This window comes from Hyaena hyaena, unplaced genomic scaffold (genome assembly GCF_003009895.1).
Source record: "Hyaena hyaena isolate Hyena2069 unplaced genomic scaffold, ASM300989v1 scaffold_70, whole genome shotgun sequence".
In the NCBI taxonomy this organism is placed as follows: Eukaryota; Metazoa; Chordata; class Mammalia; order Carnivora; family Hyaenidae; genus Hyaena; species Hyaena hyaena.
The window spans coordinates 1792319-1812317 of NW_024080701.1; the positions used below are offsets into that span (position 1 = coordinate 1792319).

The 19999-nt window shown below is 37.9% G+C and overlaps 1 protein-coding gene across 5 annotated transcripts in view; it reads right to left on the minus strand.

Moving 5' to 3' along the window:
* Nucleotides 1-849: 849 nt before the first annotated feature.
* EXD1 (exonuclease 3'-5' domain containing 1) overlaps nt 850-19999 on the minus strand; it is a 32001-nt gene continuing 12851 nt past the window's right edge. For 4 of the 5 annotated variants that reach the window (XM_039232862.1, XM_039232861.1, XM_039232864.1 and 1 more), the window contains 7 exons: nt 17425-17483; nt 14178-14264; nt 10633-10737; nt 10469-10549; nt 6682-6825; nt 5818-6009; nt 850-1533 (listed from right to left, as the gene is read on the minus strand). In XM_039232862.1, coding sequence (XP_039088793.1) covers nt 895-1533; nt 5818-6009; nt 6682-6825; nt 10469-10549; nt 10633-10737; nt 14178-14264; nt 17425-17483 — 1307 coding nt within the window. In that variant the 3' untranslated portion in view covers nt 850-894. The remainder of the gene's footprint in view (nt 1534-5817; nt 6010-6681; nt 6826-10468; nt 10550-10632; nt 10738-14177; nt 14265-17424; nt 17484-19999) is intronic. The other variant, XM_039232863.1, reaches the window with a different exon arrangement.

Genomic DNA, 19999 nt, shown 5'->3' on the forward strand with positions numbered 1-19999 from the left:
TGTCTGTCTATGACATAAGACAGACAAAACATTAAAATTCAAAAATAATCACTATTTTTTCAGCCTTTTTGAGGTACAATTGACAAATTAAAGTTAATATTTTAAGAAGGAAAAAAGTACTGGTAAAGTTATTAGTTAGCAATTTTTAAAGAACTTACTAGTAAAAAGTTTTACCATCCTCCTTCAAACCAAAAAATACAACAAAAGTTTAAAAGTAGGGGCACCTGGCTGGCTCAGTCAGTAGAGCATGTGACTCCTGATCTCGGGGTTGTGAGTTAGAGCACCACAATGGGCATAGCGCTTAATTATAAAAAAAAAAAAAAAAGTTTAAAAGCATATGCTTCCAGATACTAGGCCCAAGATTTTTCCCCTCCTCAAATCCTCTAAACCCAAATTATAAGAAATAATTTGCTCTGACCACTGGGAATATTTCCACACAGTGACATAATAAAAACATTTACTTCTTCCAGTATTTAACTTATTCATTTCCATCCTAATCAAATTCTAGGCGTACAAGTAAGCACGAGAATATCATTTTCCCTAAGGCTTTCCTTCATGACTGAGGCAAAACTAAATTTCCAACATGACAAACTTAAGCACTGAGAAGTTCCTATTGGTATAGAAAGCAAGCCACCTTCGTGGTCTCATAAACAAATTGAACATTTTTTTTTTAATGTTTTATTTATTTCTAGGAGAGAGAGAGAGACAGCGTGAGCAAGGGAGGGTCAGAGAGAGAGGGAGTCACAGACTCTGAAACAGGCTCCAGGCTCTGAGCTGGCAGTCAGCACAGAGCCCGACGCGGGGCTCGAACCCACGAACCGCGAGATCATGACCTAAGCGAAAGTCAGACGCTTAACCGCCTAAGCCACCCAGGCGCCCCCAAATTGCACGTTTCTAAGACAGATCTGGAGAGGGATTTATCCAAGAATCAGTTTTCTCCAAGGCTGGACAGGGAGGAAGTGTGGGAAGCACAGCCTTTCTAAAAGGATGAAAGGTGTCACTTGGAGATACTCTGATTTCCTGAGGAAGGGAAGGAGACACTGAAGCATCTTGTTTTGTGCATTTTAGATCTTCCTGGTTTTGCACCATCAGTAACTGTTCTATCTCCTCTTTCAAAGATAAGTTTGTCTGAAACTCCCGTTTGCATATCTTACTGTGTTCTTTTTGGGCTATTCTCTTGTCCTCTAGCCTCTCTGACTCACGGCAAATGAGTTTATTGATAGAATCCTCGATGGTGTCTTCCTTTATGGGAGGTAGATGTTGAGGTTCTGTTGAAAATTGTTTATTCTTAGATCCTTCTTTCAGCAAATTTACATGATGATTTTCATCTAGTGCAAAATTTTTACCAAGTAAGGAAACCCCCACTTTTCCCTGTTTCCCTGCTGTCTCTGGCACTGATTTCTTTGGATGTGCTATTGTCCTTATTAGGAGTCCCTGTGCATTCACCCTATATTCTTTTGCAGCTCTCTCTCTGCGCTGCTTCTGGAAATCCTGGAGTTGAAGAAGTTCTTCCGGAAGCTCCATACATGTAGGCTAAGAAAAGAAAAGGAATACAAGTCTGCTATAACTAAACTTCTAAGTATGGTCCTTAAAATCTCTTCCACTACGCTTAACAGTATTTAGCAAGGGAGGATCAACTCAAATGTGTTCTTATAGCTCCCTCTAGTGTATTCAACTCTAGTAGTACTTTTTTTTTTTTTTAATTATTAACTTAAATATATTTTAACTTTTTTAAATGTTTTATTTATTTTTGAGAAAGAGACAGAGACAGTGTGAACAGGGGAGGGCTGGAGAAAGAGGGAGACACAGAATCCAAAAACAAGCTTCAGGCTCTGAGCTAGCTGTCAGCATAGAGCCTGACATGGGGCTTGAACTCACGAACCGTGAGATCATGACCTGAGCCAAAGTCAGACACTTAACCAACTGAGCCACCCAGGAGCCTCAAATATATTTTAACTTTATTTTATTTTTTCTAAACTTTATTTATTTTGAGAAAATGAGAGAGAGAGAGAAAGAGAGAGAAAGAACAGGGGCAGAGAGAGAGGGACAGAATCCCAAGCAGGATTCCTCACTGTCAGTGCAGAGCCTAAGGTAGGGCTCAAACTCACGAACCATGAGATAATGAATGAGCTCAAGTTGGAGGCTTAACCGACTGAGCCATCCAGGCATCCCTTAACTTAAATATTTTGAATCCACAGTTGTGTGTGTGTGTGTGTGTGTGTGTGTGTGTGTGTGTGTGTATGTTGTGTTATGCGTGTGTGTGTGTGTGTGTGTGTGTGTGTGTGCATGTTATAAAGATAACACAGTGAGAAGTAAGTGCTCCTTCCAACCTGGTCCCAGTTTCCTTAGCAAGTGCATCTTCTAAAAACAATTTCTTATGTAGCCTCCCAAAGACAGTCTATGCATCTGTGATCGTGTACATATAAATGTCCCTTACTAAATGTTTATCTTTTCATTGGACTGCATTTTTCAATTTTTGTTTTCCCTCAAAATTTATTTATCAAGTCTTTTAATAATTATTTTATACAAATGGTTAACAGTATTTTTTAAACCAAAAAGTTGGTCTCGGAGATTCTTCTATATTAGCATTTTTAAGGGCTGTATTGATATGCCATAATTTATTTAACCAAATCCATATAGATGGATATTTGGGTTGTTTCCAGTATTCTGTTATTACATAAATGCTACAATAAAGAATATACATGTAAAGAAAATGTCCTCTTTGTTACATGAGGCAAATAATTTTTCCCAGGTTGCTGGCGTTTTGACTTTCTTCACGGTATTTTCACCAAACAAAAACTTTAAACTCAAATTTATTAATCTTTTATGATTTCAGAGTATTTCTGCATTGCATAGAAAGCCATTCCCTCATACAGCTCAACAGCAAAAAAGCAAATGGTAATCGAATTTAAAAATGAACAAAGGACCTGAATAGGCATTTTTTCCAAAAAGACATTCGAATGGCCATTAGGTATATGAAATGTATCTGACATCACTAATCATCAGGAAAATGCAAACCCAAATCACAATGAGTTATCACCTCAGACGTATGAGGATGTTTATTATCAAAATGATGGCAAGAATGTAGAAAAAAGGAAACACGGACAGTTGGCGAGAATACAGTACGGAAGTGCCTCAAAAACTTAAAAATAGAACTACCCTATCGTCCAACAATCTCACATCTGGGTATATATCCAAAGGAAATGACTTCACTATCTCAAAGAAACATCTGCACTTCCTTTATATTGTAGCATTATTCATAAGAGCCAAGATATAGAAACAATTTGAGTCTATCAATGCATGAGTCGATAAAAAAAATCACACACACACACACACACACACACACACAGAAATATTATTTAGCCATAAAAAAGAAGAAAACCCTGCCATTTGTGACACGGATATGCTTAGAAGGCATTATGTTGAGTGACATAAACCAGACAGAGAAAGACAAATACTGTATAGTATCACTTAAATGTGGAATCTTAAAAAAAAAAAAAAAAAAAAAGCTAATTTCATAGAAACAATAGAAAGGGGGTTGTCAGAGGGACTGGGGGGAGGGGAAAAGGGGGAGATATAGGTCAAAGGGTAAAAACTTTCAGTTACAAGAAAAATAAATTTTGAGGGTCTAATGTTCAGTATGGTAACTATAGTTAATAATTTGGTATTGTATACTTGAAAGTTGCTGAGAGCAGATCTTCAGCATTTTCACCAAATATGCACAGAGTTAACTATGTGAGGTGAATGTGTTAATTATCTTACTGCCGATAATGATTCCCACAATGTATATGTATATCAAATTTTCACAATGTACATTTTAACTATATACAATTAATTTTATCAATGATTTCTCAATGAATTGGGGTAAGGGGAAGAAAGCATTCCTTCTTGTGAAATAATTTTCTTTTAACTTTTTTACTAATAATTTTTAATCCCACTGTTTAGATAAATATTTGATCCAAGGAGTTTATTTTGGTAATAAAAGAAATAGTAATCCAATTCTGATTTTCCTCCCCTACAAGAGGCAGTCAATTGCCTAAAGGCATTTATTGAATAATTATCTTTTTTTCATTAATTGGAAATAGTTTATCCCAACCATACTGGTAGATATATATTGGAGCTACTGCTCGGTTCTCTACTATTTTCCATTGATATGCCTACACATGTGTCAGTCACAAACTTTTAATTTTAATTTTATATTTTTGTTTTTAACTAATTTCTGCACCCAAAGTGGCAAACTCACAGCCCTGAAATCAAGAGTTATATGCTCCACCGACTGAGCCAGCCAGGCGCCCTGCACTTGTTTTATCTAACATAGACATAAATGTTTTCGTATCTGACAGGATTATTCTTATTTATATTTATCTTTATAAACACTATAATCACAGTTTGCAAAATGCTGCTGCTGATAATATTTTTCTTAGAATAGAGATAAATTCAAAAGTCAATTTAGGAGTAACTGATTGCTAAAAATGCTTAGTGTCCCCATTTATTTAAGTCCTCATTTATGCCATTCAGTAATATTTTAATGTTTTCTTTATCTCTTTATTTTACATTTCTTTAAAGACTTATTTCTAGATACTCTACCTTTTGTTACAATCATACAAATGAATGTTTTTTCCCATTATCTCTAGCTGTGTGTATGGATATAGGAAAGCTATCAGGTTTTATATTATATCAGAACTCATTTTATAATATTGTTCCTTTGGGGCAATCTTTTTCCACTTATTTTCTTCAGTTTTCAGTTGTATCATAGACCAGGCATAATTGTGATTCATCCTGTTCAATTTCTGTAGTACGTCTTTTTTCTCCCCCAATTTCATCGGCTAATAGCTTCAAAAAAAATGTTAAAGTAGTGGTGGTAGTCACAATTTTTGTATTTTCTTGTTATTAACGGGAATGGTTTTAGTGTTCCCAATCATTCTGTAGACTTCTTGCTTGAGATATATATTTTATCATGTATTCCAACTTTAATCAGTAATGTATACAGAATATTATCAACTTTTTTCAGCATTAAAGTGAAAGCAAAATACATAAAGTTATAAAACTTCTTGATTTTACGATGATAAATGACAGACATTTAAATTCTCCAATTGAACCAGATACACAAGGATTTTTATATTTTGTTGTTGTTGTTAAACAGAACAAAATACAGAAAAGTTATGTGGGTTTTTTTTTCAGCATACATGAGATAACCATAAGACTTTGATTGTTCCAGTAAAATGGAGAATTTCCTAACAGTAAAGTAGAAACCAGCAACATGTTGAAAGTATAATACATCTAAATAGGGATCATACCAAAAATGTTATTACTTTATTTAGGATTTTGCTTCAGTACTCCTAAGTGAGAATGGCTAATAGCAGCAGACTGTAACCCTTTTATATAAAGAGCCAAAGAGTAAATATTTTAGCCACAAATGGTCTCTGTTGCATACTTTTTTTTTTTAAACAATCTTTTAAAACTATAACCATTCTTACCTTCGAGCTGCATAAAAACAATCTGTGGGCCAGATGTGGCCTTAGGGCTATAGTTTGCCAACTCCAGGTCTATAGTTCTGTTACATTGTGCTGGCTTCTAAAATACTAGTAAATTTAAATCTTAAATTTATTCATTCTTTGACAGAACATAACTTAATATTGTGAAAAAGTACTCAAAGAGATGAATTAAGCCCAAGCTCTAGCCCCTTCAAAAATATTTTTTACTAAGTTGGCCTCATGATTTGCTGTAGCTGTGAAAAGTGGGCATCACTGTGTCCTCCATGAGGAACAAGGCAGAAGTGGAAGTCCTAAAAACACAATCACAGAGAGCTGTACCTACCTCCGTGCCTCCCAGGCGATCTGCGGACCCTTCTCGATAGGTATTTAGATAACCGTCCACAAGGGTGGTTAGGTCAGACATCATCTCATCCAGGAGTACCAAACGAAGGGGTAGTAGGTAGGTGGCCTCAAGGGCCAAAATTTTCAGTAAAGGGGGTGAAAGAGGTCGTGTGAACCACACTTCTGGATTTTCCTAGAAATACCAAAACAATTTACTCTGAATAATACGCAAAACTTTAAAGAAAGTAACTTTCTCTAAGAGCTGCTTAAAAGTCAGTGTCATTTTCTTTAGCTACTACCTTCTATTTTCACACTCTGGCTAGCCTTCTGAAAATATACAGACAGACAGACACACACACACACACACAAACACACACACATTTCATATATGTATGAGTGTATATGTTAGAGGGAAAAGATGGAGTGGGAGAGAGAGAGAGATGGGTCAATTGATCCATCAATCAATCAGGACTTCTCACTCAAAACTGAAGTAGACTTGATTATAGGACCAAAACTGAGGTCAATATAGTCATAAACTCAGTTTGTAGGCAGAGCTATTAGCAGCTAAGGAAAATTTACCTTACTTTTAGAGAAATAATTGGGATGATTTTTGTTCCATCACCTAATCCATACTCCCAACAAAATCCTCCCCTAGAGAACTGCAAATTTATTTCAGAGTACAAATCTGAATCCTTACTTTTATTCACTTGAGATCACAAACTGTTTCCATTTGAAACAACTAAGATTTTGGCAATGCTCATATGCTTACATAGCAACTGTCAGTTTTCTACATAATACGCTGATAATCCTGCTCACAAAACACTTGAAAAAATTAACGTCATGTGGGACATTCTTGAATACCTACCTGAATCAATTTTTGTCTCTCTTCCAGAAAGGAGAGATATTTAGGGGCTATCTTAAGGTGTCTGATTAAACTCTCCTGTAAAGAACTGATGCAATTTGGAAGAAAGCCACCTGTTTCCATGGAAAATTGAAGGACATCTGCTACCTGTGCCACAAAAAAAAAAAAAAAAAAAAGACTTGTCTATAGAATATAGAATATTTTTAGAGAGCTATCTCATGGCAGAAATAGAAATATATTTAGAAAAATGTCATTAAATACCATTTTCCCCAAAGACCCACACGATAGATAATGCCAACAGAAAAGATGTTCAGTCAACTTATTATTTTTTTAACTTATTTTTTATTTTTTAAGGTTTTCTTTATTTTTGAGAGGGAGAGAGACAGAGCACAAGTGGGGGAGGGGCAGAGAGAGAGGGAGACACAGAATCAGATACAGGCTCCAGGCTCTGAGCTGTCAGCACAGCTGACAGGGTTTGAACTCACAAGTTTTGTGATCATGACCTGAGCCGAAGTCAGACTCTTAACCAACTGAGCCACCCAGGCACCCCTCAGTCAACTTATTCTTAAAAATTAGGAGGAAAAAAACTTTAATGTATCCTTGTCTACTTTGTCTTCTACTCCTTTTATTTGTCTGCCTTACAGCTATCTATTACTCTATTACCTTGAGACATGGGGAAAGGAAAATAAATTTCAAGAAGTATTTGTATTACTCATCAGCAAATCTGGCAAAGTTTTGGTAAGGAAAGCTAATAAAATTAAGAAATGGAAGGACACCTGACTGGCTTAGTTGTTAGAGCATGCGACGACTCTCGATTTCGGGGTTGTGAATTCAAGCCCTATGTTGGGTGTAAAGATTACTTAAAAATAATAAGATTTTTTTTAAAAATTAAGAATTGGATGAGTTATTTAATCTATGTGTGGCAGGCTAACTAATAGCCCCCAGAGACATCTACATGCTAACTCCCAGAATCTGTCAATGTTATCTTCTATGGCAAAATGACTTTGTATGAGTGATAAAGGTAAGGATATTGAGGTAGGGAGATTGTCTTGAATTGTACGGGTGGGCCCTAAATGTAATAATAAGAGGAGGTGCAGAGAGATTTGACTCCAGTCACTGGAGAAGGTGATCGGTGATGGAAGCAGAGGTTGCATTGGTGCACTCTAAAGATGGTAGGAACCACAAGCCACAGAATACAGATGACAGCTGAAAAGGCAGAGAAAGAGACTACCCTCAGAGCCTTCAAAAGAAACCAACCCTGCTGACATCTTGATGTTAGTTTAGTGAAAATGATTTGAGACTGCAGACCTCCAGAACTGTAAGAAAGTAAATTTATCTTGCTTAAGCTACTCAATTTGTGGTGGGTTGTTACAAAAGCAATAGGAAATTAATACATTGTGTTAAAGGGAAAAATCAGAAAAATTCTGAATTCCTGCTTCTTATACTATGGAAATATGAAAAGAAAATATGGAAAGATATGCCAATGTCTCCACGTGGGATTTAATCAAAAAGCCTAATGTGCTGACAGCTCAGAGCCTGGAGCCTGCTTTGGATTCTGTGTCTTCCTCTCTCTCTGCCCTCTCACACTTGTGATCTCTCTCTTTCTCAAAAATAAATAACCACAAAAAAGAAGAAGCCTAATATAATGCCCTCAGGAGAACAATGAAAAATTCTCTTACATTTAAAAAAAAATTTTTTGACTTTATTTATTTGAGAGAGGGAAGGAGAATGAGGAGGGGAGGGACGGAGACAGAGGGAGACAGAGAATCCCAAGCAAGCTCCTCGCTGTCAGCGTAGAGCCAGATGAGGGCTTGAACTCATGAACTATGACATTATGAGCCAAAACCAGGAGTCATACTCATCACTGACTGAGCCACCGAGGCACCCTTCATTTTTCAAGAAGTTTTTATTTTTTATTTTTTAAAAATATTTATTTTTTAGAGAGAGAGAGCATGTGCAAACAGGGAAGGGATAGAGACAGAGAGAGAATCCCAAACAGAGACTCCACGCTGCCAGCACAGAGTCCGACGAGGGGCTCAAATCCACAAGCTGTGAGATCATGACCTGAGCCAAAATCAAGACTCAGATGCTAGATGCAAGACTCAACCAACTGAGCCACCCAGGTGCCCCTTAAATATTTTTAAAAGAGAGCATGCACACATTCACACACATGTGTGCACACAAGCAGGCAAGGGGCAGAGGTAGAGAATCTTTTTATAAATATATGTATTTATTTTTGGAAGAGAGAAAGTGGGAAGGAGGGGCAGTGAGAGAAGGAAACAGGATCCAAAGTGGGCCGAAAGCAGAGAGGCTGACACGGGGCTCAAAGTCACAAACCAGGAGATCATGACCTGAGCCAAAGTTGGACGTTTAACTGATTGAGCCAGCCAGGCACCCCTATCTCTTACATTGTGGAGTAAGCTAGAAATAGTCTCCATATAGTGAAAGATCCTGAAAGAAGGTTCAAGGAACATGTAAACAAGAGAAGTGGCATAAAGTTCATTATGAGCAGATACATAAAGAGCAAACATAACTACATTTAACAACTTAAAATTGAGCTTTTAAGACTCCTGATTTGGACTCAGGTCATGATCTCATGGTCATGAGATTGAACCCCGTGTTGGGCTCCCTGCTGAGTATGGAGCCTGCTTAACATTCTCTTTCTCTCTCTCTCTCTTCCTCTGTCCCATCCCCCACTCATGTGAGCTCTCTCTCTCTAAATAAAAATTTTTTAATTTTTAAAAAAATTTTAAAAATATAGGTGGTTGGGAGGCTCAGTCAGTTAAGCGTCTGACTCCAGCTCAGGCCATGACCTCCCAGTTCTGAGTTCAAGCCCCACACGGGGCTTTGTGCTGACAATGCAGAGCCTGCTTGGGATTCTCTCTCTCTCTTTCTCTCTGCACCTCCCCTACTTGCTCGAGCACACACAGGCACATGTGCTCTCGCTCTATCTCAAAAATAAACATTAAAAAAAAAGATAACTGGCTAACTCATTATATTAACTCCTCTCCAAAGGCACTAGGCTTATGTATTCAATATATCTCTTTAACTGGCATAAACCTAGAAAAACCTAAAGAAAATATAATGAAAACTAGTGGTTTTACTATCCTCACAGACAAGCTAATAACTCACATCAGCTTTAAAAGCTAGTTAGTATAGACTGATTTTCTCATTTCTCTAGAGTTTTTTTAGAGCAGAGAAAAGCCACATATATTCAGGCTATTTTTGTGCAGAGTAGTTTTTTGGGGCATATCTAAGACAACCTGCTTCTCTGAGCTACATGCTAACCAGCCATTAGCCCTGATACCTATGTGCTAAAGGCACAGATGTGATTATTCACCTCACACTAAGTGATTTGTGTCAGACTGCTGAATGACTTCCGAGTTCTTTGAGTTCTTGAATGCTGTAGAGTATGGAGCTTGCTTTTTTTTAAATCTTGAGATTTTATTATTATTAATAAAGTAATCTCTACACCCAGCATGGGATTCAAACTCATGATTTTGAGATCAAGAGTTACATGCTTTACCAACTGAGCCATACAGGTGTCCTAGAGTCTTCTATGACAAATTCTGGTACAAAACAAGGAAAAAAAAATCCTAAATAATTTTAAGTCATTTTCTGTAGCTTTTACAGTTCACCAAATGTTCTCACCTATTGTACAGACATCTTACATAACAAGTGGACAGTAATGAGGCACATATACAAAAACTCAATCTCTCATCAAAGATGTGGCCTATTTTCTATCAAAGCTATATAAGCCAGACTGAATCTATGGTTTCCCTGCAGGTACCTGTGTGTCAAAGACATTATTCAGTAAAATTCCATATTGATGAGAGAGGCAATCAGAAAGCCAACGACAATCATGGATAACCTAAGGAATCAGAAGACAGAGACAGAGTAATTAGAACCTGGTTGCTAATGTTACTAGCAGGGGGAATCAGCTTACACACTCACCTTCAAAATTCTTTTGTCTTCTAATACCATTTGAAGTCCATTGTTGAAAGCACGACTTCCCAGAAGGAAAATGTCAAATAAGTAAACTCGGCTATTTGTAGCTACCTACAAGAGACCATCCAGACACACATAGGATAAAAAAGAACTAAGGAAGGGGATCTGAGGATAAAGAAAGACATGTGAGAAAATACTTCACATCCTCACTTTTTTTTTTTTAATTTTATTTACTTATTTTGAGAGAGACAGAGATGGTGCAAATCGAGGAGGGACAGAGAGTGAGGTATAGAGAGACAGAATCCCAAGCAGGCTCCTCACTGCCAGTGTAGAGCCCAGCACAGGACTCAAACCCATGAACCATAAGATCATGAACCCAGCCAAAATCAAGAATCAGATGCTCAAGTGACTGAGCCACCCAGGAGCCCCTCACATCCTCACTTTTTTTTTTTATGTTTGTTTATTTATTTATTTGGGAGAGAAAGAGAGAAGAGAATGCAAGCAGGGTCAGGGCAGAGACAGAGGGAGACACAGAATCCCAAAGCAGGCTTCAGGCTCCAAGCTGTCAGCCCAGAGCCTGATGTGGGACTAGAACTCCCGAACTGTGAGATTATGACGTGAGCCGAAGTCAGACACTTCACTAAGTTACCCAGATGCCCCCTCACATCGTCACTTTTATTTATTTTTTTAATGGTTTTTTTTTTTTTCTTTTCTGAGAGAGAGAGACAGCGTGAGCAGGGGAGGGTCAGAGAGACAGGGAGACACAGAAGCTGAAACAGGCTCCAGGCTCTGAGCTAGCTGTCAGCACAGAGCCCGACGTGGGGCTCGAACCCACAAACCATGAAATTATGACCTGGGCCGAAGTCGGACACTTAACCGACTGAGCCACCCAGGCGCCCCTCACATCGTCACTTTTATAGTAAACAATAAACACTCAGTGATTCTTAGGGAAGACAAGTTTAAATTAATCTAAGAAAAACTATCACTCTGATTTTTCAAAAGGACAGAAACAAGTTGGTAGATTCAGCCTTTAGCTTTTTACAATCTCAAATTTAATGTTTTCTCTATCACCCATGGCATTTTAATAATCCAAGGATTACAGGTTGAAGGGGAATGAACAGAATTTCATTGTTAATAACACCAAATGATGTTTCTCTGAGTCCCATAATATGCATGGTTGTGAAAGGTGTTACATGAAATTACTCATAAGAAGGGCATGTGGGTGGCTCAGTTGGTTGTCTCTGACTCTTGATATTGGCTCAGGTCGTGATCTTGCTGTCGTGAGATCAAGGCCCACATCAGGCTCCAAGCTCAGTGAGGAGCCTGCGTGGGATTTTCTCTGCCCCTCTCTTTCTGTGCCTCCCTCCCACAAGCACGCATGCACTCTCTCTCAAAATAAATAAAAATGAAAAAAATTACTCATAAGACAAGATAAAGATTACTCTTCAGCAGTTCTAAATAGGCAACAAATGGTAGGATGTGAAATGTTGCTTTTTAGATCTATTTTATACAATTATAAGAATTTCAGATTGTTTATGATCATAAATGTCACAAAGGCAGTACTATATAGCTGGATAATCTACTGAGTCAGTGAAAGGAGGCAAAGAAAGATCCAAATAAGGTATAGAGGGCCAGCAACATGACAGACTAATGTCATCTTTGTCATTTTAGGAGCTGTTAATACAGCTGTAATTTCCAGGCCCACTTGGTATTCTCAGATCTTTCATGTTATTTGCTAGAATATGACACCTAAAATTGTGACTCCCTGCATTTTCTCTACTTCCTTAATTACACAAACTGAAAAGGCACATTATAAAAGTTTGAGGAATGATTCTCTGCTAGACTATAGCCTCTGTGAGAGAAGAGATTATGCTGGATTCACCACTACACACGCATCAACTAGAACAGAACAGAATCAGAAGCATGGATGGCTGAGACATTTCTTCAGTGAACCAATGCACGCCATACATTGCTCCTTTCCTGTTTTCATAAGCAAACAATGTATATGGTTCTGAGACTGTGTATTCAATTCTATATCCTGCTGTTTTCCATTCATAGTTTTTGAAACATTTTTCAACATTGCACTCATCATTAATTTTTGGCAGCTGCGTAAGATCCATCAAATCTACAGTAATGTCTCCTATTGTTAACTAAGTGGTTTCTGATTTTTCACCATAAAATGATGACAAGAGACTAGGTTCTCACATAATTTTTTTCATATTTTGAATTGAATTATTTAAGATACATACCTTGATGTAGCCCCGAGAAGTGTCCAGATAGCCAACCCTAATATATACTCTGAGTAGGTAGAGGTAGATCCTGACTCAAAGAATAGAAGACCATTCTTTGGGTATTCACCTGCTTTCTTGCCACCCCCCCCCCCCAAAACTGATGCTAGCAAGTTTGATCCAAAACCCAACGTATAGCTTTTCAAGGCTCACTACAAACTTCTTTTGAAACTTCTTTTGACATAAAGGGGACCCTCACCTGACATCTCCGAAGTCAAATGAAAATGATGTGGCAGAATACTGCTGTGGAATGGTAGCAACCAGAAGGAAAAATGAAAATTGTTCATGTGTCTTTGTGGGGTTTTTAAAGATTTTATTTTTGGGGTGCCTGGATGGCTCAGCTGGTAGAGCATGAAAATCTTGATCTTGGGGTTGGAAGCTGAGTCCACAGAGTCCACAGTGGGTGTAGAGATTACTTTAAAAATTAAATTAAATTAAAGCTTTTAAGTAATCTTTACACCCAACATGGGGCTCAAATTCACAGCCCCAAGATCAAGAATTGTACACTCTACTAACTGAGCCAGCCTGCCACCTCTGCAATTCTTCAAAGATCTAAGGTGAGAGAACAGAGCTGGGAAAGAAGACCTCAAACAGAGCCTTGATGAGCAGAGCAATGAAGATTATAAAAGTGAAACTATAAAAAGACAGAAGCTCTATCCTTCTTCTTCTTCTTTTTTTTTTTTTTTAATTTTTAGAGACAGAGAATGGGGGGAGGTGGGGAGGACTGGGGAGGGACGGAGGGAGAGAGAGAATCCCAAGTGGGCTCTGCTGAGCACAGAGCCCAACCCGGGGCTCGATCCTACAATTCTGGGATCATGACCTGAGTTGAAATCAAGAGTTGGATGCTCAACCGACTGAACCACCCAGGCGCCCATCTTTCTTTTTGAAAAGAATAAATTCAGTACTAGAAAAGTGAAAGACATTCCAAACAAGTTATAGGACAGTGACAATGAGGTGACATAAAGAAGACAATTAAGGGGCGCCAGTGTGGCTCAGTTGGTTAAGCCTCCAACTTTGGTTCAGGTCATGATCTCACGATCCGTGAGTTCTAGCCCTGCATTGGTCTCTGTGCTGACAGCTCAGAGCCTGGAGCCTGCCTCAGATTCTATTTTGCCCCTCCCCCACTGACACTCTGTCTCTCTCTGTGAAAAATAAATAAACATTTAAAAAATTTTTAAAGATGTATTAAAAGAAGACAATTAAAATCAATTTGCCAGTGAATCCACAATTATTTCAAAATAAAAAGTTTAAAGTATCTTTTACCTGAAGCCAACACAGCTTCCCATGACGACACACATTAGCACCTTCTGTTGCCACACTCAGGACACTCTGCTTCTTGATGTGGAGCATCTGGTGAGAAAAAGGAAGAAAATCTCCCGGGAATAAATGTTGCAATTATGATATGAATAATACAAGTAAAATGGCTAGCAATTAACAAAGTGGATAATATTTTTTTAAACTTACAAAATTTGATTAATCCAAAACACAAGTCTGCTTCTCCCTCTCACTCTCAGGCATACATGCACGCACACACGTGTGCACGCGCGCGCACACACACACACACACACACAACCATTGAACATTTCTTTTTTAATTTTTTTTAATGTTTATTTTTGAGAAATACAGAGTGTGAGTGGGGAAGAGACAGAGAGAGAAAGGGAGACACAGAATCTGAAACAGGCTCCAGGCTCTGAGCTGTTAGCACACAGCATGATGCAGGGCTCGAACTCGGGAATGGCGAGATCATGACCTAGGCTGAACTCTGCCGCTTAACCAACTGAGCCACCCAAGCGCCCTTCTTATTTTTATTTAATAATTTTGTTTAATGTTTATTTATTTTTGAGAGAGAGACCAAGTGAGGGGCAGAGAAAGAGGGAGACACAGAATCTGAAGCAGGTTCCAGGCTCTGAGCTGTCAGCACAGATTCCTACTCGGGGCTCGAACTCAAGAGCTGTGAGATCATGACCTGAGCTGAAGTCAGACGCTTAACCGACTGAGCGACCCAGGCATCCCAACACTGAACATTTCTAATCCTCTTTTTAGTTTTTGCAAAATTATTACATAACTGTAAAATAAATCATTCATATCCTAAATGCTAAGAGTTGAAAACTCAGATACCTTTTGTTATCCATGATGCTACAGCAAAAGAATTCTTTTTTTTTTAAATTTTTTTTTTATGTTTATTTATTTCTAGGAGAGAGAGAGAGACAGCGTGAGCAGGGGAGGGCCAGAGAGAGAGGGGGTCACAGACTCTGAAACAGGCTCCAGGCTCTGAGCTGGCAGCACAAAGCCCGACGCGGGGCTCGAACCCACGAACCGCGAGATCATGACCCAAGCGAAAGTCAGATGCTTAACCGACTAAGCCACCCAGGCGCCCCAAGAATTCTATCTTTTAAAAAATGTTTATTTATTTATTTTGAGAGAGAAAGAAAGAGTGTGTGAGTGATCAGGGGGAGGGACAGAGAGAGAGGGAGAGAGAATCCTGAGCAGGCTCTATGCTGACAGCACAGAGCCCAACGTAGGGCTCAATCTACCGAACCATGAGATTGTGACCTGAGCGGAAATCAAGAGTTGGTCATTTAACCAACTGAGTCACTCAGGAACCCCCAAAAGATTTCCATCTTTATGACCAGATTCCTCATGCAAAGAACACTGCCCTAACATAGGGCAATTTACTGTATGTGAAGGGAACTTAGGTTGTGGCTAAATCTCAGAGTATATACTGTTCAGAATGAGAGACACAAGAACTCAATAGTTCCCTCAAAGTCTTAGATTCATTAAGTGACTCAAAACTGATGTCATGGCATTCCAGGAACACATGCTGATCCTTCAATTATCTGTAATCTTATCCTATTTCAAAACATTGTACAATTCTAAAATCCTTCATCCATAATCTATGAAAACATCTACATGATACAAGATTCTCCCCATATTTACAGATAGGTAAATTACTCAAGAATAGAAGGGCATGGTAACTTTCACTAGCACAATATCTTCCTCTAGAGAGCACAGAGTGATCTGCATTGAGTATCTTCCATCAATGATGAACAAAAGGGACTGAACTTCAGTTCCATCCTCAACCAAAAGCAAGAAGCCTGTAGAATTTGGAAAACAAAAGCTTTATTTCTCTATTGACAAGAGTTTCCAACTATCTCTTCAAATTTCCAGGTTCTTACCTCAATTTTTGTTGTTATTATCATTTGACCCTTTGAAGAATCTGTTGATAAAGAATTCTTATAACTAAGTTAAAAAATGGGCAAAGGAGGGGCACCTGGCTGGCTCAGTTGATAAAGCATGTGACTCTTGATTTCAGGGTCATGAGTTTAAGCCCCAAGTTGAGCATGGAGCCTAGTTAAAAAAATGGGCAAGGGAATAGACATTTCTCCAAAGAAGATATATAAACATCCAATAAGCACATGAAAAATGTTCAACATTATTAGCCATCAGGGAAATGTAAATCAAAACCACAATGAGATACCACTTCACATCACTAAGATGGCTATAATCAAAATGACAGATAACAACAAGTTTTGGTAAGAAAGTGGAGAAATTGGCACCTTCATATCCAGGAATGTGAACTGGTATAGCATCTTTGGAAAACAATGGCCAATTCTCAAAAAGTTAAACATAGAATTACTAGATGACTCAGCAATTACATTTGTATGTATCTGTCCCAGAGAAAAGAAAATATATGTGCAAACTAAAACTTCTACATGAATGTTCATAGCAGTATTATTCATAATAGCCAAAAAGTAGAAAGAACTTAAATGGTGAAAGGATAAGTAATATATGGTATAGCCATATAAAAGAATATTATTTGGCAATGGAAATAAGTGAAACATTGATACATGCTATAAAATAGATCAACATGAAAATATGCTAAGCAAAAGCCAGTCATGAATGACCTCATATTTTATGATCCCATTTATACAAAATGTCCTAAACAGGCAAATCCATAGAGGCAGAAAAGTTGCCAAGGGCTGGGGGACTGAGAAGGCACGCCCATTTTTCTCCATAGCACTTCTCACCGGCTGATATACAATTGTTTATTTTCTTGCATTAAAATGTAAACTTCTTGGGGTGTCTGGGTAGCTCAGTCGGTTAAGCATCCGACTTCGGCTCAGGTCATGATCTCACAGTTTGTGGATTCGAACCCCTCATTGGGCTCTGTGCTGACAGCTAGCTCAAAGCCTGGAATCTGCTTCTGATTCCGTATCTCCCTCTCTGACCCTCCCCTGCCCATGCTGTCTGTCTCTCTCTCTCTCAGAAATAAATAAAACATTTAAAAATAAATAAATAAATAAAATGTAAACTCCTTGATGGCTGGGGCTTTGTCCTTATTATTTACTCCAAACCTCAGAACAATATCTGGCATATAGCAGACACTCAAATATTTTGTTGAATTATTAGGAAAAATATCAGTGGTCTTATAATAAGAGAGAAATCTATAAGACATAAACTTGATACCTACATGTAGACAATACTAGGAATGATTAAGGGCAATACTCACTGCAGCACCAAACTTCTGCTGGAACTGATCAATGACTGTGTATGTCACCTCCTCTTCCTCTGCAGGAGAATGATGGTAATAGGTATATTTGTCTTCCCTATCAATAGAATAGCCCTCCCACTAATTTCATAAATATATGAAATTATTTCTCACAAATATTACTTATAAAGTCTTCCTCTATTGCATAAATTCCTCCTCTATTGCAACTCAAAGGTCTAATGTTCTCAACAAGGAAAAACAAAAGTCCCACCAATCATAATCTAATGAATTAGATTACTTAATCATTTCCTGTGAAAATCTAGTAATGTTTCCCTCATCGTAGACTTATGTCATAAGTATTTCAAGACATGCCCTTTTTTAAAACCATTTTTTAAATATCTTTATTTCTGAGAGAAAGAGAGATACAGAGTGTGAGTGGGGGAGGAACAGAGAAAAAGACAGAGAGACACATAGAGACAGAGAGACAGAGAATCTGAAGCAGCCTCCAGGCTCTGAGCTGTCAGCACAAAGCCAGATGCAGGGCTTGAACTCACAAACCACGAGATCATGACCTGAGCCAAAGTCAGATGTTTAACCAACTGAGCCACCCAGGTACCCCTAGACATGCCCTTTTTAAAAGGATGTTCATTAAAAAAATAATAATAATAACAGTTTAGGAGTGCCTAAACTGGGTGGCTCAGTTAGTGAAGCAACCAACTCTTGATTTTGGCTCAGGTCATGATCTCACAGTTTGTGGGTTCAAGCCGCATGGTGGGCTCTGCACTGACAGCATGGAGCCTGTTTGGGATTCTTTCTCTCTCCATCTCTCTCTGCCCTTACCCTGCTTGTGCGCTCTCTCTCTCTCTCTGAAAATAAATAAACTTAAAAAAAATAATGGTTTAAAATAAGTCAGTCCTGGAGATGGACCATAGTCCACACTTTTGGATTTCTCTGTGTCCTTACTTACATTTCTAAATCATGTCATTTAAATAATTAAAGGTATAACATAATATACAGTTTCTCTTCATCTCCAACCTCTAAAACTTTGGAGTTACATTTGACAGTCCACACACCTCTTTGTCCCTATCCATACTCATTCTCCTGGTGATCTCATCTAGTCTCGAGGCTTTTAATATAATCCATGGGCTACCTCTTGCATTTGTATCTCCATGTCAGACCTTTCTCCTCCTCCTTAGGCTTACATTCAGACTTCAATGGACCAAAACTCTTAAAAATATCCCCAAACCTGTTCCACCCAGCATGGTTCTCATCTCAGTTAAATCATATTCCATACTCCAGGCTGCTCAGACCGAAACCCTTGAAGTCACCCTCGATTCCCCTCTTTCTCTCACATCCCCACCTATTATGCCAGTACACTGTGTTGGCTACGCCTCAACATACATCCAGAATTCCACTACTTTTTAAGATGCCAGTACCACTATGGTCCAAGCCACCATATCAACTCATCTCAAAATTATTTCAGTAGCCTAACAGGTATTCATGCTTTTACTTTTGTCCTCCTCTCAGTATCTATCTAGCATCCAAAGTAACTGTATTAAAATAGAAGTCTGATCATGTTACTCTTCTGCCCAATACTATCCAATGGGAAGTAATAGTTTTTTAATGCCATTTATAACAATGTAAAATATGGAATCTTAGGAATAAATACAACAAAAGATGTGTAAGAGTTATAACTGAGAACTACAAAACAATGATGAGAAATTAAAGATCTCAAGGATGCATATACTGGGTTAAGAGACTGGAATACTCAATTTTGTTAAGATGCCAATATTCCCAAACTGATCTATTCATTTCATTGTAAGCCCAGTAAAAATTTCAAAGGTTTTTTTTCTTATGTTAGCAGAAATTGGCAACCTGATTCTAAAATTCACAGGGAAATGCAAAGAACATAGAAGAGCCAAAACAACTTTGAAGAAGAATGAAGTTGGAGAACTAACACTACCTGATTTTAAGATCTATCATCAATCAACAGTAAACAAAACAAAAACAGTCTGGTATTGGTGTAAAGACAGAAAAATAGATGTAACAGAATATGGTGTCCAGAAATAAACCTACACATATATGGAAAATTAATTTTTGACAAAGATGCAAAGGTAATCGGAGAAAATAACAGTCTTTTCAAAAAAAGAGTACTGGAACAATTGGGTATCTATATCCAACAACAAAACAAAACAAAACAACAAACGCTGATCCATACTTCACATCGTGTACAAAAATTAACTAAAAATGGGTCCTAGACCTGAACATAGGCTGAAATCATGAAGCCTCTAGAAGAAAATATAGGAGAAAATCTCTGTGACTGAGTTAGGAAAAAATTTCTTAGATATGATATCAAAAGTACAATCCATAAAGTAAAAAAATGAATAAATTGTACTTTATCAAAACTTAAAATGTTTCCTCTTTGAGAGATACTTCAAGAGAATAAAAAGACTAACCACACACTTGAAGGAGTATTTGTAAAGCACATATTTGAGGGAAGATTTATATCCAGAATATACAAAGAACTCCCAACACTGAATAATAATAAAACCCAGTAAGAAAATGTACAAAAGATATGAATAGACATTTCACCAAA